The sequence below is a fragment of the Mandrillus leucophaeus genome, unplaced genomic scaffold, assembly GCF_000951045.1.
Source record: "Mandrillus leucophaeus isolate KB7577 unplaced genomic scaffold, Mleu.le_1.0 Scaffold855, whole genome shotgun sequence".
Lineage (NCBI taxonomy): Eukaryota > Metazoa > Chordata > Mammalia > Primates > Cercopithecidae > Mandrillus > Mandrillus leucophaeus.
In genome coordinates this window covers 1,165,154-1,188,179 of record NW_012109308.1, presented here as the reverse complement: position 1 = coordinate 1,188,179, position 23,026 = coordinate 1,165,154, and the positions used below count along the sequence as shown (strand labels likewise).

Genomic DNA, 23,026 nt, shown 5'->3' with positions numbered 1-23,026 from the left:
CAAATAGTGGTTTCTTAAAAATTTTACTCTAATTCCATGATATACATGCGCAGAATGTGCAAGTTTGTTACATAGATATACATGTGCCATGGTGGTTTGCTGCACCTATCAACCTGTCATCTAGGTTTTAAGCCCCGTGTTATTTATTAGCTATTTATCCCGATGCTCTCCCTTCCCTTGCCCCCGACGCCCTGACAGCCCCCGTGTGTGTCGTTCCCCACCCTGTGTTCTTATTGTTGCTCTCCCACTTATGAGTGAGAACATTTGGTGTAAAGCAGAGGTACAGACTATTTGTCTTTGCATATAGTCTTTATCTCCGCTTTGTAAATGAGGAAAATGAGGCTTAAAGAGGTTAAGTGACTTACCTTGGCTGAAAATTAGTAGATCTTGAATTTAAATTTTGGCTGTATAAGTCCAGAGTTTGAGTTCTTAATCACCACCAAGCAATAGCATAATTTCATTAAGACCCAAGTCTTCTGGCAAAACGCCAGGTGGATAAGACTCAGGGGTCCCCATAAAGTTGAGTTACAGAAAGGATAGAAGCACACATATTCTAGAACCTGTTGATCCCTTTCCCTTCAGTTTGCCTGAGAGATTAGTGATGATGCTGAATGTCCTGAGAGAGTTGCATTTATTTACCCCCAGGAACAACTCAGCATCTCAAAGTAAACTACCTTCTTATGGTCATGCTATGGGGAATTCCTGCGACATCGTTTTTCCAGTTTCCATGGACCTTGATCATCCACTGCTTGGCTAAAATAAGAGGATTAAAAATTGATGGGAATAGTACTTGTTTTGAATGCCTGTGGCTCTTGAATGAGGAAGATGTCTGGTAGCATTCTTGCATAACTGTGTATCATTTCAAGACATGTTCATTTTGGCCAGAAGTCTGTGTCTACTGGCACCAACACTGATCACTCTGTTTGAAAGAGAGAGAAAGGGAGGGGAGAGAGAGAGAGAAAGAGTGTGAGAGAGAGCGGGAAAGCCTGAGAGCACTCAGCAGACAAGTCCCTTTGAGTTTGGAGGCATGCTAGTTTGGTTTTGATTTTTGTTGTTATGTTTAAACACTCGCTGTTTTCTAATTCTGGTGAAGTCCATCTAGATAGCAATGATGTCAAGCGTCCTCCCTTGATTTACCTCTGGGACAGTAAAACCACTATTGGTTGCTTTGGGTTTGATTCTCTTCTTGAGGGATGTACCTGGCCTTTGGCAGAGGGGTTCAGAGTGGACGATTAATCTAGGAAATTTACTCAGTGCCACGTGATCACCTAATTAGTGAGATAGCAAACATTTTCCTGTTGGCCTTTCTTGCAACCCCTATAGATGTGGTAATGAGGATCCTTAACTTAAGGGATGTCAGAAGAACTGCATTTTATTTTAAAAAACTATTCTTACAAAGGGTAGGGGAAGCTCTTTTTCCACTTCCTCCTCCAAATTAGCCTTCTTGCCCCTGCTGAATCCTCCCCACTTGCCGAGATAGAATGCCTTTCCTATAGTGTGACGGACAGTAGTGGATATACTGGATCAGAGCCAGCTGGACAGAGCTGGGTACACATCCTTGCTTTGCTACTCATTAGCTACATGGCTTCTGGCAAGTTATTTAACCTCTCCATGCCATAGTTTTCTCATTGGTAAAATGGGATTAACAATTTCCACTCACAGAGTTGTTGGAAGAATTAAATGAGGTCATGCATGTCAAGTATTTGGCATGCATACAGTTCCCAATAATGCTTCCTATTTTATTATTTATTATTTATTTATTTATTTATTTTTGAGAAAGCGTCTCTGTCTGTTACCCTGGCTGGAGTGCAGTGGCAAAACACAGCACACTGCAGCCTCTAGTTCCTGGGTTGAAGTGATCCTCTTGCCTCAACCTCCTGAATAGCTGGGACCTCAGGCCTATGCCACCATACCTGGCTATTTTATATATATATATATTTTGTAGAGATGAGGTCTTACCATGTTGCTTTGGCTGGTCTTGAACTCCTGGGCTCAAGTGATCAATCCCTCGGCCTCCTGAAGTGCTGGGATTATAGGCATGAGCCACCATGCCCAGCCATGATTCCCATTTAAAAACCCTGTAATTCGTAATTGTATTATATGTGTACATGTATATATGCATCACGTGTATGTTTATGTATATACGTATGTATATGTATGTGTGTTTTAAGTATTACACACAATATATACACAATATAGACTATGGAATGAAAGTAATAATGATATAATATTATTTTATGAAGAATGATAATAATAACGAGAGTAAAAATGATAGAATGGTTGGGCGCGGTGGCTCCAGCCTGTAATACCAGCACTTTGGGAAGCTGAGGCGGGTGGATCACCTGAGGTCAGGAGTTCGAACCCAGACTGGCCAACATGGTGAAATCCTGTCTCTACTAAAAATACAAAAAATTAGCCAGGCGTCGTGGCAGGTGCCTGTAATCCCAGCTACTCAGGAGGTCGAGGCAGGAGAATTGCTTGAACCCGGGAGGTGGAGGTTGCAGTGAGCTGAGATCACCCCATTGCACTCTAGCCTGGGCAACAAGAGCGAAACTCTGTCTCAAAAAAAAAAAAAAAAAAAAGTGCTTGGACTAGCCTTTTTTCAGGGCACATACCTCAGTATATGGTATCCCTTTAGGTTTTAGAGGTTGTAAATTAGTCACCTCTGGGAGAAAAGCAGCCTGCATTTGTGTTTGATTTGTCTAGCAAATCAAAGTATTAAATCAAAGTGTTAAAACAATTGAATAGGAATAACTGAGTCTTTAGGCAGAGAATGGAATCCACACACCTCATCACTTCCCACTGCCCTGTCCTCATTCCATATCACTTCTTTCTGTTGCTTGCCTAGCCCTGCAGTCATCTGATTTTGCTACATCTGCTTGATGTTCCCTGATAAAGATGGTCCTTGACCAACTAGGTTGGAATGTACTGGATACTGTGACTGCCTGGAGGAATGTCATAATGCTTCTTAGTATATTAAAATTATGAAAAGTTCTATAGTTAAAAAAAAACTCACTGGTTTATCTTTGCTTAAACCAATGCTTTCCAAAATTCTTTGATTGCAAACTCTTTTCCTCTACAGAATACCTAACACCATCCTATGGGACAAGAGGTTCCAATAGAACGTGGTTTCAGAGACAATGGCTTTGGAATGTTGTTTTATCTTATAATCTACATTTAAAAGAATAAAGAATAAATCTCTAGATACAAAATCCAATAACTATAAAGAAACAGTCTGACAAATATGACAGCCTACAAATTAAAATCTTTCTATGCAATGGAACAACAGGATAAGTGGGAGAAAATTCTTGTAAAATGTGTTACTGTAAAAGGGTTAATATTATTGATGCATGAAAAATTTTATAAACCAATAAGAAAAAAAACCCAAAATAAGAACAGAAAAAGGATATGAACATGCAATTTAGTAAATATAGATGTTCAATAAATATGGAAAAGATGCCCAACCATACTAACAACCAAAGAGTTGCAAATTACACACCAGATCAACAAAAATCTACAAGATTGTATGTCCAATGGTAGCAAGGTTATGGGGAAAGGAACAGTTAGTTAAGGGAAATTGGTTACTGTATCTTCTAAGGTAATTGACAATCTCTCCTAAAATTTATATGTCTATATGTTTTCATGCACTAATTCTTCTTTGAACAATCTATCCTGCAAGGATCTTTACAGATACACAAACAGCATTTTTTTTTTTACCACATATTTATAATAAAGAAAAACTGACAATAGCATGGAGCCTATTAGCAGGGGTGGGTTGAAGAAGGTACAATGTACCCATTTGAGCAGTGCTGGGCAGTGGTTAGAAATGAAAAGAATCCACTTTATGAGAAGGCAGGATGCCACTGGTGTGTAGTTAACTACAGAAAGCAAATTGCAGAGCTGTATATTTACATACACACACATACACACACACGCGCATATACGTTCATGCATAGAAAGCAGTCTAGAAGGAAATTCACCACCATGTTAACTAACAGTGGAACTCCCCTCTCTGGGGAGGAGAGATTGGGGCTGAGAGGAGGATGTGATATAGGACTTTGGAAACCATTTTCACCCTAATGCCTTATCGGGTATGAATGTTTTTACATCGAACATATAGTATTGACTTTTTAAATTTTAAAAATTATAAACAGCAGGAAAAAAAAAAGGATGAAGGCATATAGAGAGAGAGAGTTGCTATTTGAGTAAGGTGGCCATGTAACTTAAGGTGCAGCCTTCCTGAATTTAAATCCTGGCTCTCCACTTGCTAACTTTTCAACCCCAGGCTAGTTATTTAATTATGTGCACCAGAGATTCCTTATTTATGAAAATAATATTTCCCTTGCAGGGTTGTAACTAATAAGATAATCTATTAGCAGTCTTTGGCACAGAGTCTGCCCTGTTGTAAATTCTTAGAGAATAATCGTAATCATTATTTATGTTAAGTAAGAATCTCAGTTGTATATGGCTAGGAGGAAGATTTTCTTTAGGAAAGTAATTTTCACGATTTTTACTTCAGTCTGATTGTTAAAGGGTGATACATGTTAATAACAGAACACCTAGAATGTATAGAAAATAAATAAAAAATGCATACTTCCATTAGATTCTTAAACATTATTTTCCGTTCATGTGACTTACAGTTCTTTCTGCTGAAACTGTAGTCTGCCCTGCTGCTTAGCAAGTGGTGTAGGTATGCAGCAGGTGAGTATGGCTCCTACGTCTGGATGCATCAGTTATCTGAAGAGAGGAACCAATCCACCACAATGCTCAGCTTTCCCAACCCAGCTAGTGGACCAAGACATGCCCACTATTATTCACAAAGTGACCAGGGAGAGGAAATATGAATAACTTGCCACCAGCAAAGCAATTCGAGTACACCATCTTCCATTAATAATATAAGTCACCATTTATTGAGCACTAAAATAGGCCTGGTGCTCTGTTGGATGCCTCACATATATTCTATTTAATCTTCACAATCCTGCAGAATACATATAACTTTGTCTGTTTCACAGATATGTTAATGTCTGAGAGGTTAAGTGTCCTGTCCAAAGCCACATGGCTAATAAGGTGTGGAAACAGAATTTGCAGATCTGTAGAACTACAAGGTCTGTGGTCATTCTAGTCTATGTTATTGCCTCCTTGAAGACAGAAGTTGTGACTTCACTTTTGTACCCAGAGAAGTCCGTGCTTACGTTTTGGTGTACATACAGAGGCTTGCATCAACATTGTAATGTCCGGGATGCAGGGTCATTCTCCTTGGATCTGTGTCATGCTGCAAAGTACCCTCTTTGCCAGCACAGACTTGTTGATGTGAGGATCACTCATATGTATTTTACATTCCACGTAGGTGGCGGCTTTGAAATACATCCCATCTGTCCTCCATGATGTAGAAACGGTCTTCGATGCGAAGTTACTCAGGTGAGAGCTTATGTTGTACTTTCTTGGGCTCTGTTGGCAAGGCAGGGATTCAGAGTGGGAGGAGGGCTCTTATGGGGAGCTCCAGATGGGCACTCAGCTTGGGGATGGGGAAGACCTGTGGCAGGGGATGTTTTCAGGGCTTTCAGTGTGGTATTTTTACCTTTTGGTTTTCTTGTGCCAGACTTTGGTGAGAACCAACTGTGTACTAAGCATCCCTCTGATGATATGAAAATTAATCATATAGGTTAAAAAATTGATGTTTGGAATAAACGTTTCCATTTCACCTGGGCCTGAATGTTATTTTGGGTTCCACTCTTTGCCCTGTAGACCCCACAGTTGCAAATGGAGAACAACCTAAGCATAGCTAAAGAGATAATGGAGATGGCTCCCTTTTCCCTTCTCCTTCTTAACTACATTCAGCTCATAGATGAACACATTATTTTAATGTGATTATGCTGTTGGAATAGGGGCATTTCAATCAGATATACCTTCTTCTTTTTAAAAAATGTATTGTAGTTTACAGATAACAGATTTCAAAGACTTTTTATATTTAAATACTTAGATATAGAAAAGAGTTGCAAAGATTACATACAGAGAGTTATCATATGCCCTTCACCCAGCTTCCCCTAATGTCAACATTTAAATAACTATGACACGTTTATAAAAACTGAGAAATTAACATGGATACAGTTCTCTTAACTGCACTCTGGACTTCATTCAGATGTCACCAGTTTTTTCATGGATGTCCTTTTTCTGTTCATATGGAAGATTTTTGCTAGCTCCTTCTCATCCTTCAGACCCTCAGGCTAAATGTTATCTTTTTGGAAAAGCCACCACTGGATATTGTAAATAAATTAAATTTCTCCCCCAGCCCCTGTGCCATTATTCTCTGACACAGCTCCTTATTTATTTCCTCCACTACATACATCGCTGTGTATTGATTTGTTTGCTTCTGTGTCTTTTGATGACCTCTATTAGAATGTAAGTTCCATGCCAACTGGGACCCAGTCTGTTCCCATTGTATTCCCATTTCTCTGTGCTTTGCCTGTCTCATATTAAGTAGATGTTTAATAAGTCCTTGAAAGAATGAATGAATACAATAAGTTTATTTTGGGAAGTCAACAAGGACTATAATTTTGTTTTAGGGTATTTTGATTCTCACCGTATTTGGGAAGAGCTGTCTCCCTTTTGATGTCCCAAACTGGTTCTAATCCACAATTTTTCATAGTGTTTTAAAAAAATTAGAGACCTTTTTGATTTTAAGACTTATCATAAAACATTACCAAGCATAAAATATTTGTAAGTAAAATGGTATGGTAATGAAGTCAGAACCTTGTTTTGAACTCTTGTTTCTTTAACTTCCTAGCTGCATAACCTTAGGAAAGTTAGCCTTTCTAAACCTGAGCTTTCCAACTTACAAAATTGGGATAAGTATTGTGTATAGCGTGTAGAGTTATGAAGTTTACATGACATAATGAATGCAAAATGCAAAGTGTGTGCTTGGTATACAGTAACTGCTCAGGGCTATTGGTATTATTTTCAGATTTTTACATCTCTTTTAATGCTACTAATATTCTATACCAAGAACAACTTGTGCATTTTTACTGAAGGCTTACCTTGCACCTCATGCTCTGCCCGGACTTGGGGGTTTCCCAGAGCTACAGGTCCAGGGATGGACTGTAAGTGCTATGAGGTGGGAGACATTGGTCTACCTTGCCCTACCAGCTCCTATTTTTCCTGCCCTCAGCCAACTCCTGTATGAGTTCTACACCTGCATCCCTCCTGTGAAACTCCAGAAGCAGAAAGTACAGTCTATGAATGAGATAGTCCAGAGTAACCTCTTTAAAAAGCAAGGTGAGTACACAGCACCCTTGCTGGGGTGGGGTAAGGGGCCAAAAAACCCCACATCATTTTGGGGAAGTTTGGCAGGAGAGGGCAACCTGTCCAGTGACTGAAACATCTCTTTTCTCACAACTCCCTTGGTCTGCATAAATGCAAAAAGTAGAAAGTAGCTGACAACTTAGATATCAGAATCTAAATTGATTTTAGGAAAGCTGAGATTGCATTGTTTATTTCTCTTGAGAAAGTTTAATGAGGTTTTTTTTTCCCCCTGTATGGTTTATTATTGCTGTCTTTAACTTAAGGGGAAATGGATAAAGTTCCTTTTAGTAGAAAGAGCCTTTCGCAGGGAAGTTCTTAAAATTTTGAGTGTGTAAGAGTAAACTGGAGAGCTTATTAAAATGCTAATTCCTGAGACCTAGCTCGAAGAGTCTGATTGAGTAGGAATTAACATTTTTTGAAGTTTTTAGAAAAATGTAAATTATTTTGGAATAGGTAATGCATTTGCATGGATGAAAATGCAAAAGTATGAAAGAGTGCCATGTGGAAAGGGTCTTTCCAGACCCTGTGCGTGGCTACTCCTAGTCCCTTCTCCAGTGGCAAAAGGCATATCCAGTTTCTTGTGTTTACTTCTAGGCACACTCTGTGGATGTGGAATCAATTACGTATATGCTATATACTCTTTATTATTATCATGCAAATGGTAGCATGGTATGTAACTGTTCTGCACTTTGCCTTTCTTCACTTAATGGTATATATTTTTGGGAGATCATGGAACGACAGTGGATTTGCACAGAAGTTATGATCAGAGCTTCTGCTTACCCTAAACTGGTCACCACTGGGCCCCACTGGCAGAAGACTTAGAGTTCCCTATCTTCAAGGTCAGTCAATTAGATGTCGATAGCTCCTCCAGATTTGATCAGGCAGGATTTGGAAGCTCATATTCATCCTCTACCTCATCTCTAGGAATGCTCTGCATGCCTAGATTTTCAAAATGGATCATGCCTTTTGTTCCATGTAAAAGAATGACCTGTTCAGAAACTCTGCATTCCTTCACTCCTATCTGTAAGGGTGAAGAAATGACTTTTCAGAATCAGTACTTTTTTCTGTATCCTAAGACCCAACCTTTCCAATTTTCAATTTCTCTATCCACATTAGTGTCAATAATAAAATGAGAAGCAAACTGTGCAAGAAACAAAAGGTCTTAGAATTCAGAGGATCAGCCATCACCCGACTGGAATTTATTCAGGGAGTGAAGCCTGAATATTTATGCAAATTGCCTGGTAATCACAGAAATATTCAGGAACCACTTCACTGTAAAGATGTTTTTTTCCAATGCCGGTTAACATGGTGCATCCAAAATTGCTGTCTGCATCCTATCCCCGGAGTTAAGGGTAGGAGGAGGATGTGGGGATGAAAATGTTTTTGTGATTTTAACATTTATGTGTGTGGTTTCCTGACCCTTTAGACAGATGTGTGACAACAGATTAATCCAATAAATATGTAGTTTGTTTGAGCAAGGTGGTTTTTGTGAGACTATGGAGACTAATTCTGGTAAGTCTTGTTGCATTTCTTGTGTGACTGTGCCTTTTTAAAGTGAGAATTCCATGGTTTTAAAGTTCTGATTTCCACCTCTAAATAAATTGCCCTTAGCCCAAAAGCATTGAAATATGTCTGCCCCTTCCTACCCCGGAAGCCCTTCGCAGGATTTCAGGTGCTGCCACTGCAGAGACAAATTGAGTCCCATCCTAGGGACATGACAAGGACAACTCTAGCTACGCGTATGGTGTGGCACAGGCAGCAGGGAGTGGACTGCCTGGCTCTCCTTCATTGTTCGGAGCTGCTGTCATTGTCAGGGGCCCAGCTTGGCATCGAGGCCAGATGGAGTGATAGCACGGGCCTGGGCTGGGCATGTGGTGTCAATTCCAGCCTCACGGAAGTCAGAGTAATTCCTTTACTGCAGCCACATCTCCAGGGTTGGGAGGAGGCCTCTAAGGGTTAGCATCATGGCAGGGCAGGCTGGACAGCTGCTACTTCTCAGTCCTGCTGTGTGTCTGGGTTTCAGATTTGGTAAAAAACCCTCTGATTAATATTAACTGACAGAAGGCCCGCCCTGGCGTTGTACACAGTTATAAAAGAAAGCAAACTTTTTACCTTTAAATACACACAGAGACTAGAGGTAGACAAAGTGTCCTTTGGGGACCCATTTCAAAGAGGAGGCAAAGTGTAATTAGTGTGGCCACACTCGGCTCACATGTGAAAGTTGTATGCCCCTACTCACAGCTGAAAGATAACTCCTCTCCCACCATCTATTTGCTAAGTGGGCCCTCTTACCAAAATAGTCCCAAAGGGAAACTTCACCTCATCCCCTGTCTTAAATCCTCACGTTCCCAATGAATAAAACCTGAGTTCATTATGCTTATCGGTGTCCATTGCCCTTGGGTGAGTGTCTCTCTTTATACTCTTAAATAAGGTGAGTGTGATTCCTCTGGCCAAGTTTGAGCAGTAATGAAATTCCTCCTGTTATTCTCCCTGTGAAGTGTCCTGTGCCTCTGGGACGTGATTTGCTTTGAGCCTGCACTCATTTAACTGCCAGATGTGCAAATTGCCTGGAGTATTTTCAGTGACATTTGCTTGTACTCACAGCCTTGAACATTTGTATTGACATTAAGCAGAGGGGCCAGAAGGCTTTTAAGCACTTTCTGAGATTTTGGCAGACTACCCTATTGGCCTGTCGTCAGGAGGATCCTATGGAGATGGTGGAGAAGGGTTTATTGGTTAAGGACGGTGGTTCTTGGGCCACACTAGACCTGAGTTTAATTCCTGGTTCAGCTTTTTACGTGACTATGTGACTATGGGTAATTTTCTAAACTTCTCTGATCCTCAGTAAGCTCATCTGTAAAATGGGAATAAGAACAATAACGTCTGTCTTAGAGGGTGATCGTGTGGGCTAATGAGATGGATGATGCATTTAAAGTACTTGGCACAGCGTTGGGCTCTGCATAATGTCTCATACTAAGCAGTAATTGTTATTATTGGTGTTGTGGTTATTTTTCCTGCTGATCCCAATTTCTGTGCTGGCCTTTAAATTCCTTGCAATAAGGGAGTTCCTTAATGTTTGATAGTTGCACATAACCCTAAGCTACGTGATTTTCCTCAGGGTCTGAGAAACACAGAACCTAATGAATAAAAGGGCCTTGGTTGGTACATGCTTTGCATTCTGGCTTTGAATGTGGGTTTTTTTGTTTTTGTTTTTGTTTTCAATTTTTATTTCCCTAGAGTGTTTTTGTAAAGGGGCCGTGTTACGTATGCCTAAAAGAAGTAGAGGTCAAGGTGAAATGTTTGCAATTTCTCACTTCATTGTTTGTGTTATTACAGGCTCCAGCATAGTTACATAGTTTTGGACACTTGACAGCCCTCATCTCTGATGATTTACCCCTCAGGGCTCTTTTAAAACACACACAAACACACACACACAGACACACACACATGGTTTTTTCCTTGTTTTCTTTATGGAGGCAATTAGCCTCAACTTTGATTTGATCTATGATATTGAGTAAATTACTTAATCCTTGCAAGTCTTAATTTCCTCATCTGTAAAATGGGAATAGTCACAGAATGCGTCTCCTTGGGTTGCTGGTGCATCAGTGGCACATGTGGCTAGTTAGCCTGCGAATTGCAGGAATAAGGAGTCACCACCAGCCAGGTTCCCACATGGAATGGCTTGGTCTATGTGGATGACTTCAGGTTTCAGTGAGAGGAGAACTGAGAAACTTACAAACACTAATTTGCTGTCTTCTCCAACACAAGCTCAGACCTACCTGGTGGTGATGACAGGAGAAAGGATGCACAGATATGCCCGGAGAAAGCGCCAAGGGGAGTCTAGGAGAAAAGCAAACCCTCTGTGCCTTTGAAACAGATTTGTCCCTACGAGAACCTCATCTCCAAGAAATGTGTCTTTTTAGTCTGATGCTAATCAGAGGCACCATCTGGTTCAGTGTAAACTGCTTTAGGATCCACATTGCTAGAGCTTTCTCTTCAAATTTCCAAAACAAACACAGAGAGAGATTGACAGAAAGAGAGAGAGAGAGACAGAGAGAGAGACAGACACCTGACAGAGATTTGGAAACTCTTTCAATGTTTATTTTCAGCTGGTGGATTTTTTTTTTCACTGGGAACTTTATTGAGAAGCTGTTCTTTGAGCAAAGCATCCAGTTTCCCTTTTATTAAAGCATAGCTTCCTTCTTCCCTCTCATCTGTTGCCCACAGTATCTGGAGATGCTGCATCCTCGATTCACAGTGTACAAGGGGCTAGACAATGGTTGGGGGAAAGAGGGATGGAAATAATTTTGCCCATGTCTTTTCTAATCATCGTATCATTGCAGCATTGGGCTGCGAATAAACAACCCTCTGACTCTAGCAGTTACTACTTTTATTTTTTCTTTTCAACTTTTATTTCAGGTTCATGGGGAACATGTGCAAGTTTGTTACATGAATTGATTTCATGTCAGGGGTTTCATGTGCAGATAATTTTGTCACCGAGGTAATAAGCATAGACCCAATAGGCAGTTTTTTGATCCTTACCCTCCTCGCACCTTCCACCATCAAGTAGGCCCCGATGTCTATTGTTCCCTTTTTGCATCCACGTGGACTCAATGTTTAACTCTCACTTATAAGTGAGAACATGCAGCATTTGATTTTCTGCTCCTGTGTTAATTCGCTTGGAATAATGGCCTTTGGCTTCATCAGTGCTCTGCAAAAGTATGTGATTTTAATCTTTTTTATGGCTGCATAGTATTTTATCTTGTCTATATACCACATTTTCTTTATCCGGTCCACCATCAACGCATGTTTAGGTTGATTCCACGTCTTTGCTATTGTGAATAAAGCTGTGATGAACATTCACAGGCATATGTGTTTATACATGTTTATGTCCTTATGATAGAATGATTTATATTCCTTTGTGTATATATCCAGTAATGGGATTCCTGAGTTGAGTGGTAGTTCTGTTTTAGGTACTTTGAGAAATCTCCAAACTGCTTTGCATGATGGCTGAACTAATTTACATTCCCTCCAGCAGTGTATATGCATCCCCTTTTCACCAAAACCTCACCAGAATCTGTTCATTTTTGACTTTTTATTTTTATTTATTTATTTTTTTGAGTCTGAGTTTTGCTCTTGTTGCCCAGGCTGGAGTGCAATGGTGCGATCTCAGCTCACTGCAACCCCTACCTCCTGGGTTCAAGTGATTTTCCTGCCTCAGCCTCCCAACTAGCTGGGAGGTACACCACTGTGCCTGGCTTTTGTATTTTAATAGAGATGAGGTCTCACCATCCTGGCCAGGCTGGTCTCAAACCCCTGACCTCTGGTGATCTGCCTGCCTCAGCCTCCCAAAGTGCTGGGATTATAGGCATGAGCCACTGTGCCTGGCCAATTTTTGACTTTTTCATAATAGCCATTTTGACTGGTGTGAGATGGTGTCTCATTGTGGTTTTGATTTGCATATCTCTAATGACTGGTGATGCTGAGCATTTTTTCATATGCTTGTTGGCTGCATGTATGTCTTCTTTTAAGAAGTGTCTGTTCACATCCTTTGCCCGCTTTTTAATAGGGTTGTTGTTTTTGCTTGTTAATTTGTTTAAGTTCGTTAGATTCTGGATATTAGACCTTTGTGAGAGGCATCATTTGCAAATAGGTTGTCTGTTTACTCTGTTGATAGTTGCTTCAGCTCTTTAGTTTAATTAGGTCCCACCCAATCAATTTTTGATTTTATTCCAGTGGTTATTACTTTGGCAAGCTTATGTAACATCTCTGAGCCTCGGGTTCCATGTCTGAAAAATTTGAAAAATGTGAATTAGGAGTGTCATAGAATAAGAGACCTTTGATTCAGGATATCCTTATTTTGGATCCTAGCTTGATTGCATACTAGCTGTGTTCCTTGAAATAAGTAACCTCTCTGAGCTGTAGCTTCTTTAGCTACAGAAATGCGACAACTTATGAAAAACAACTAACAGCGTGCCAGAGACACAGTTGCTGCTTATTAAAATGCATCTATTTTGTCTGTTGTGTAACAGTACTGACCATAACAATAGTAATGACATCAACAGCAACTTGAAGGGAGAGACTTAATATTTATCAAATGCCAGCTCTGTATCAGGTATTATATACAGCGTAAATATATGTTAAGTTTTTACAAAAACGCAATGGCCTAGGAAGTTAAGTAATTTTCATTCCAATGAGACCAAATATTACACAATGTATTAAGGTATTAATATTTTGGACTGTGTGATCCTAGGGTTACAAATTAATCTCCAAATCTCCAGTGGTTTGATAATGGAAAGGTTTATTTCTCTCCTTTGCAAAGTCTGATGAAGGTCATATTCCTTTTGTCCCTCCTGAAGTTGTGCCAGCTGGTGCGTGTGGCCTCCCTGTAGCAGGAAAGATAAGAAGGGAGGGAAGGAGCACAGTGGCTCTTAATGACCTTGGCCTGGAAGTGACATCCGCCAGTTCCACCCACAGTCCATTGGCCAGAACACATCACATGTGCTAATGCCAGATAATCTGGGATGCAAACTAAGCACATGCACATGCAATATTTGATGAGCACTGCCTCTGTGACTCACAGGTAGTAAGTGCTGGAACTGGTTCTGAGTGCAAGTCATTTGAATAACAGAACCCACCTTTTTCTCACTATACTGTGCTTTATTCTTATGAGGACTAAAAAGGAGCAAATAGTGGTGTATTGACTTGGTAATGCTTCCTTCTCCGTGTGAGAACAAGTGCTTCATCATTCATCCTGAAGGATTTGTTTATTTCCATTCCCCACTCCCAACTCCTCCCCCAAATGCCAGGCTATACATGAACTCTGACAGGTGAGCACAGGAACCCTTGCCTGGAAGGGAGATGAGGCCCTTGCTGCCAGCAGTTGCTGTGTCACCTGTGGCTTCTCAGGGCACAGCTTTCCTGCAGCAAGCCGGGGTATTAGCAGGCTGCCCAAGACTTGGGATGTTGACATGAGGGTCTGCTTCTGAGGCTGTTCAGAAAGAAAAGGCAGTTGGGAGAACAAAGCATCTGTCTCTCAGGATGTGCTCTGCTCTCATAGTGGGACTGTCATCTCTCTTTGCACCTTACATGCCCTTGCAAAATTCAGTTCATTGCATATAGTGCCTGGAATATCTTCTACTGCCTCCCATTCCCTACCCCAACCCCAAGACATGCTCAACAGGCAACCCCTATTCATCCCTTTAAGAACCAAAGTAGCCCTCAAGCCTGCAATAAGTCCTCCCTGATGGCTCAGGCATTTCGGCTCAATTCCATTCAACACTTAGTCCCTGGGGAAGCAATGTGGACACAACTGTGGCGAGTTAGTAAACTTGTGCACCATGATCTTCGTGCAAAGAAAATGAAGCTGCTTCTTTTTGTTTGTTTTTAATCTAATTTAATCTTCTTTTGGAGTCTCTACTTTGTGCTGTGGCAACTTAAAAATTTCAATACATGGTATCTTATGGCTCTAGATTTAACCAGTCTTTCTGACTCAAAACAGTCCCCAGCCTCCCAGGAACTCAAATAGGAAGGGGAAGAAAAGCACAGGTTTTGGTGTTTCCCTCAGTTTATCTAAAATGACTCCCTTTGGGACTTTAGCCCCAGAGGGGATGTTGGTGGTACACACACATTTTGTGGCCTTGGGTCTCAATGCCAGGTGAAGGGGCAGCTGACCCTTCCCCTCCATCCTATCACCTTCCTTTCTGAGGAGGCTGTCCTCATCTCTGTCCCTGGGGTGGTAGAAACAAAATGGCTGCCAGGGTACCTGATGAATGGAGAAAAATGTGAAAGTAGAGGGTTGAATACATTGCAGATATTACCCGATTCCCAAAGTGGGCAAAACAACGCATCTAACCTCAACGCTTAGATACCCCTGAGGAGTTTGTTAAGATTGCAGAATCCTGGACCCTACTCCAAAGATTGACTCTGAATATCTGGGGAGGGGGCCAGGGCTGTGCATGGTGTCAGCCCGCCAAGGGGCTTTGGATGCAGGTGGCCCTTGACCTCTCTCAAATGGGAGGCACAGCTCCAGGAGCCTGAGGAGGGAAAGGAAAGCAGTGTGGGCATGGACACAGCTCCCCCATTACAGAGTGCAAACCTCCATCATGACACTTGACATGTCATTCTAGCATTCTCTGTTTATGGGACTGTCTATACTGATGGAGTGAACTCCTTAAGGATAAGGGAAGTTACAAGTTTTGTTTTATTTACATTCCTGGTCTGTACACATGTTTATGTGCCTGGTCTCTCAGAGGCTGGTCTGTGGGCCTTGGTAGTAAAATTCACCATTATTCAATGGCCAATGTCCCTTTAAGAAAAGGAAAGAGCACACCTCAATTTTACACAGCTGGAGCAGTCCTGGCCATTAATTCAAAATACATCTTATTAGTGATCCACACAAGGCAGGCTTTTATTTATTTAAATGTTATATTTGTTATTTTTAATAACAAATGTAGCATCCACGCACTCGCCACACAAAACAAAAGCTAGGAAGTTAACAATCACTTACATGTAACCACATGACTGCCTTTCTGCACCTAAGGTAACCACATTCTTGAGTCTTTTTTTTTTTTTTTTTGAGACAGGGTCTTGCTTTGTCACCCAGGGTGAAGCACAGTGGCACAGTCATAACTCATGTAACCCTGAGCTCCTGGACTCAAGCAATCCTCCTGCTTCAACTTCCGAGTAGCTAGGACTACAGGGACATGCCACCACGTCTGGCGAATTTTTTAAACAAAAACTTTGTAGAGGTAGGGTCTCCCTATATTCCCCAGGCTGGTCTCAAACCCCTGGGCTTAAGTGATCCTTCTGCCTTGGCCTCTCAAAGCACTGAGATTACAAGCATGAGCCATTGCACCCAGCCTCTTGAATCTTTTGTTAATCATTCTACTGCTTTCCTTTTCATGCAGTTGTATTGCATTTATATATATTCCTAGTGTTTAGTTATTTTAACTTTATGAAAAGTATATTGAACTGTCAATAATTTGAAGGAATTTATTTTTTTTTTACTTAATATTAAACTAAGAATCATCCATATTACTGATTGCTGGAGTTCATGTTTTGATGACTATAGGAAATTCCATTGTGTGAATAAGACATAATTTGTTCATTCATGCTTTCAATTTCAGGCATTGGGTTGTTTCAGTGTTTCTTCTATTGTAAGCACTGCTGCTAAGAACATTCTTATACATGTCTCTTGTTGTAAATGTTCAAGAGTCTCCTTTGGGGATAGAACTACTGGTAGATTTGCTTGGCCATAAGGGATCAGAATCTTTAAGAGATAGTGAACACTCTTTTCCAAAGGTGGTTGTACCAATTTACATTCCCACCAGCAATGCCGAAGTGGTCCTGTGTAGCCACAGTCTCTTTAACACTAGATATTGCCCTACTTCTTAATCTTTGCCACTAAAATGGGCTTAGACTACGTCATCACTGTCTTTAGTTGCATTTCCTTGATCACCAGTAATGCGGAAAATCTTTTCTTCTGTTTCTTTGCCACTCGTGTTTTGTTTCTTTGCTATGTCTGTTCGTGTCTTTTGTCTGTTTTTCTTTCTCTTTTTCTTTTCCTTTTTTGAGATAGAGTCTCACTCTGTCGCCCAGGCTGGAGTGCAGTGGCGTGATCTCGGCTCACTGCAACCTCTGCCTCCCGGGTTCAAGTGATTCTCCTGCCTCAGCCTCCTGAGTAGCTGGGATTACAGGTGTGTGCCACCACACCTGGCTAATTTTTGTATTTTTAGTAGAGAGAGGTTTCACCATGTTGGTCAGGTTGGTCTTGAACTCCTGACCTTGTGATCCCTCTGCCTCAGCCTCCCAAAGTGCTGGGATTATAGGCGTGAGCCACCGTGCCCAGACTTTTGTCTGTTTTTCTATCAGATTAGTTGTATTTTTCTTATTGATCTATAGGATATTTAATATATTCTTTCTACTTATTTTTTGCTAATTTTATGTATTGTGAATATCTTCTCCCAGTTTATACCTTGTCTTTTTATTTAAGATGTATTTTCATAAGCAAAAGTTCTTAATTTTAATACAATCAAATCCATCATTTTGTTAGTCACATTTTTGTGCATGCCTTAAGAAATCTTTCTCAATCCCGAAGTCTAAAGTATGTCCATTATTTTTACTAAGAATTCTATAATTTTAGTTTTGATACCTAAATCCTTTATCTACAGAGTTTATGTTTTATATGTAGTGTGAGTAGCAATCTGATTTTTGTCTTTCGTCTTTGTTTTTTTCCCATTTGACCGCACCTCTTTCCCAACTTCATCTGCTGGACAGTTTCTCCTTTCTCCCTGCCAGTGTCATTTTGCATTTTCAGGACATTGCTCTTTCCTACAGGCTGTGGGCTGAGTCGCTATAGCCTAGATTGAATCTCTGGTGCTGAGGACAGGGTTGCTGTAGACTGGATTCCATCTCTGGTCCACAACGTGCAGGTTCTCTGTGCTATTGCTCACTGAGAGCTGAAGGATTAGGAAAAAGGAGTAGCCTCTCCTCCTCCAGTCAAGCCCCTGAATTGGTCTTCAGTGTGATGTTAGCATCCTGGGAATTATGTGCCAAGGCATAGCACTTACCTTCTCTAGGCTTGCATTTTCTCAATTATGAAAGAAATAATTTTCCTTATGGTAAGAAGTTGCTTAGGCTCATAGAGCTACCTTCCTGTAGTTTCTTTTTGTATCTGATAATAACAGCACTGAACTGGGAGTGAGGAGACCTGAATCCTAGTAACAAAAACATCAGCAGTTGCAACAGCAACTGACATTTATTGACTGCTCATTATGCACTGGCACTGTGCTAAACAGTTAGGTGTATTATCTCATTTAGTGCACAGTTGTGAGATCTTGGGCAAGTCCCTTTCTGTAAATGATGACACTGAACAAGATTTTGTAGTGTTCCACCAATAATGAAAATCTATGTGTTAAAAAAGTCATCCTCTGATTCACAGTGATGATAATTCTGACTCTTTTTCACATAATATCATTTAGTGCCTTAAAAACCCTCCTCTTCCCATTGAAAAATATTCTCCCAATACTGTATTGAGAAGTACTAAGAAGCATTCCCCCAGTACGTCTCAGCATCCTGCCTGAGCCGGGGACAAGGGATGAGGCCATTTTACAGAACTTTACGTGAATGGCAGGTGCTTACATGATGCATTCGAGGTTACACAGCTGGTCATTAACAACGCCTCACGTGCTGGAGCATTTCATTTCTTCAAGAAAGTACCATGGATTTTGAGGACAAGTTTTTTCTCATCAGAGCATTTAGAGGCATCAAGGATCTTCAAGTGAGGAGCCCATTTTGCCTGTTTCAACTGCAGTGTTACAAAGCCATAGCCAGCACCAAAACGTCCCTTCCACACTCTGGAGATCTGAGAAGGGGCTCTCCCTCACATCCTCTCTTCCTGTTCTGATGTGATGGATTGCAGACTTCATTCTCAGAAAGAAACCTTCAGATCCAGAATCAGAGAAGACAGTGATTTAATGTGCTGCAGAACAAGTCCAAGAGAGATTTATGAAAGTGTCTATTGGGGGTGGGGGTGCGCTGAAGTTAAAAAAAATTGGCATACAATCAAGGAAAAAAATCCCTCTTGAACTTACCAAAATACTTAGAATAGCAGCTTTCAATGGCATTATGAACTACAATTTAATTGGGGGAGAAAAAAATTCCAGATCACTTCTTTAATAGCAATGTAAATAGACTCAGTAAACTCTGTGTGTGTGTGTGTGTGTGTGTGTATATAATTTACCTCATTAAAAATAGAGAACAACAAAATCACTCTGTTCTCATACCTTTCAATCTACATTCCATGGGATTCTTACCTAGTTTTGGAATGATTCTTTGCATTAATGTAAGCACACATAATGAAGGCATTTATATAAATCTTTATAAGGTTATGCATTTACTCCAAAATTTTGTTTTCACTGTGAAATTGCAATCATGAATGATTTCCGGTATGCTGAGGTGGGCTTTTAGAATGTTGATATGGTTTGACTGTGTCCCCACCCAAATCTCATCTTGAATTGGAGCTCCCATAATTCCCTCATGTTGTGGGTGGGACCTGGTGGGAGATAACTGAATATGGGGGCAGTTTCCTCCATACTGTTCTCGTGGTAGTGAATAAGTCTCACGAGATCTGATGGTTTTATAAGGGGAAACCCCTTTCTCTTGGCTCTCATTCCCTCTTGCCTGCTACCATGTAAGACGTGCCTTTTGCCTTCTGCCATGATTGTGAGACCTCCCCAGCCACATGGAACTGTGAGTCCATTAAACTACTTTTTCTTTATAAATTACCAGTCTTGGGTATGTCTTTATCAGCAGTGTGAAAATGTGCTAATACAAGTGTCCTGAGACTTTTATGTTGATCTGTTGAAATTTGATGTTGTTAGATTATTTTTCCCCAACATCTTCTTAGAATAGAAGGAAATTTCCTGAAAACTACAATACGGTTGAATTGAAAATTAGCTGCAGATTCATTTCAGTTCAAATACTACTTATTAAAAATCTAAAACTGTGGCAGCACTGTACTGTGAGGACTATTAACAAAATACAGTAATAAGTAATGTATGGCTGCCATTTATTTAACCATTATTTTGTGCCAGGCCCCAAATAATTAACTCATTTCATTATCATGACATCCCTGTAAAGTGTATGTATCACTATTCTCGTTTAACAGGTGAGGAAACTGATAAGGAGGTTTAAAAACTTCTCGGTTAAGAAGGTTTTAAAACTTGCCAGTAGTTGCACACCAAGTAACAGCTGAGACACCATTCCAGCTGCGGTCTGTCTGATTCCCCAGCACATGCTGAACTGCTGTGTTGGATGACTTCTGGAAGAGAAGGGTTTCTGTCTCCAGGAGCTTATGATTGGAGAAGAAAAGATTTACCCAAAGATCTCTTTCAATTTGAGCTCACACATGCTGGGCAGGTAATATAAACGAGTGAAGGGGCAGGGTCATAGTTATTACGAGATTTGCTAAGATAATCATTCCTTTTCGAATAGATAGTCCTAGTGTCACCTTCACTTGTATTTTTACAACTCAGATTTTCTACTTGCCTATTAAACATGAGGGAACCTTCTTTACTTCAAAAAGAAATCTGATTTCTTTCGTTTTCCTCCCTAAAACACAGTGCCATCTAGTTAGTCATCCATATCCCCATGGCGGTTTTTTTTTTTTTTTTCTTTTGAGACAGTCTCATTCTGTCACCCAGGCTGGAGTGTGATTATACAATCTTGGCTCACTACAGCCTCTGCCTCCCAGGTTCAAGCGATTCTCTTGCCTCAGCCTCCTGAGTAGCTGGGATTACAGGCGTGAGCCACCATGCCTGGCTAATTTTTTGTATTTCTGGTAGAGACGGGGTTTCACCACGTTGACCAAGCTGGTCTAGAACTTCTGACCTCAGGTGATCTGTCCACCTTGGCCTCCCAAAGTGTTGGGATTACAGGCGTGAGCCACTGCACCCAGCCATATGCCTGTGTATGACAAGAGACAAGTATACAGTGAAATGTTTCTTTGCTACTAAGGAAGCAAGAGTAACAGGTATCAGTGGCCACTCAGCTCTAGGAGGAGAGACTATAGGGATTGGTGAGGACTGGGGCAGAGTCTGTGCTGTGGGTAAACAGGACAGCAGTGAGGCAGGGCCATGTCAATATGCAGACTCAGTGCTGCTTGATAGTCTCTCACTCTTTCTTTTTAATTTTTTTTGAGACAAGTCTCCAAAGTAGAGACCTGCTGATTTATTTTTAAATGATATAGAAGACAAACAAAACCTACAGATGGACCCAGAATAGTAGTTTCTGGTGCAAATATAATGTTTATAGAGTTTTAATAAATTTATAAGGTGGTTTTCATAAATTTATTATAAATAGATTTTATAATAAAGTTTTATAGAATTTTAAATATAACTTATAAGTTATTATGTTTGTAAATAACCCTATAAGAATGACTATTGCCAGAATTCAGTGGAAACAGGGCTGTTTGGGGACAGTTTTATGGAGAAGGCGGGATGTCAGCTGAACATGAAACAACAGCCTGTGGGAGATCTTGGAGTGTCTGAACTGCAAGATGCCTGCTTCTCAACCTCAGCAGCACTTGGGATTCCTCCTTGCCTGATATGCTCTCTTGCTAAGGGGGGCCTTGGACCACACCGAGACCTCTACTAGGCATGCTTCTGGAGATGTTGGCCCAGAGATGGGAAAAATGGCATTTATTCTTTATGAAAGTTAGGATTATCAAAATATCGTGAGTTGATTGTAAGACATTTGGAAATGTATAAAATGTCCATGATCTCACGATTTAGAGGAAACCATTATTTATTCTTCCTCTCTTTTGTATCATGTATATAATATGATATAATATGAATCATATCATATATGTATATGGGTCTCACTCTGCTGCCCAGTCTAGAGTTCAGTGGCATGATCATGGCTCATTGCAACCTTGACCTCTTGGGCTCAAGCAATCCTCCCACCTCAGCCTCCTAAATAGCTAGGAATACAGGCACACATCACCATGGCTAGCTAATTTCAAAATATTTTTTGTAGAGACAGGGTCTCACTACATTGCCCAGGCTGGTCTTGAATTCCTAGCCTCAAGTGATTCTTCCACATTAGCCTCCCAAAGTGTTGGGATAACAAGTGTGAGCCACCACACTTCACCTGTATCATATATTTTATATAATTGGGATTTTGTTTTACATGCTCTGTAGTCTCATTTCTTTACTGAGAATTATTGAGAACATTTTCCCATTCTGTTTTTAAGGGCTTCACACAACTCTTCGTAGGACACTGGCTATAATCAACTTTATGGCTTGGCTCTGCGCCCCTGACCAAATCTCACCTTGAGTTATAATAACCCCCACATGTCAAGGGTGGAACCAGGTGAAGATAATTGAATCATGGTGGCAGTTTCCCTCATGCTGTTCTCATGATAGTGAGTGAGTTCTCATGAGATCTGATAGTTTTATAAGAGGCTTCCCCCTTTGTTCGCCACGCGTTCTCACTTCGTCCTGCTGCCCTGTGAAAAAGGTGCTTGCTGCTCCTTTGCCTTCCGCCATGATTGTAAGTTTTCTGAGACCTCCCCAGCCATGCGAAACTGTGAGTCAGTTAAACCTCTTTCCTTTATAAATTACTGAGTCTCGGGTATTTCTTTATAGCAGCATGAGAATGGGCTAATACAACCATTTTTAATATTTTCTTATTTAAGGATATTTAGGTTCATTTCACTGTGTGCTAGAAAAACTTCCTGGAATTCATAGCCTTAATGGACAAATCATTGTTCTCTTTACTTATTATTTGTTTACCACTGGACATGAGTCTCACCCAACCTTACTCGTGTTTGTCCAGGTTTTGACTTTACCTTTTCCCTTCTTTTCACACACAAATGTGCACGCACACGCACACACACATACACACACAGGGGATTTTGCTTCCTCCCTGTGTGATAGACTCAGCATGGAGCAGACTGTGTTGTCCTCGAGTTAAGGAGTTGGAGTAACAAGATCCAATTCGGAGGGACATGTTTTCACAACCCTGCATTATCCTTGATGGCAGGGGGTGTGTCTGTGTGGACGTTCCCTGAAATACCAAGCACTTAAATGCGACCACACTGAGAGCCCTCATTAGCCCTAGGCAGCCAAAGTAGATTTGCTGAGCATGCCACCATCCAGGCTGGAGAGACTGCCCACATGGAACCAGACGCCACTCAGACACTCCAAGATCTCCCACAGTGGAG

General features: G+C 40.8%; 1 protein-coding gene across 1 annotated transcript in view; it reads left to right on the top strand.

Moving 5' to 3' along the window:
- DOCK2 (dedicator of cytokinesis 2) overlaps positions 1-23,026 on the top strand; it is a 450,129-nt gene that overhangs the window by 112,912 nt on the left and 314,191 nt on the right. Inside the window, exons 24-25 of the mRNA XM_011968671.1 lie at positions 5,348-5,418; positions 7,166-7,272. Of these exons, the coding sequence (XP_011824061.1) occupies positions 5,348-5,418; positions 7,166-7,272 (178 nt within the window). The remainder of the gene's footprint in view (positions 1-5,347; positions 5,419-7,165; positions 7,273-23,026) is intronic.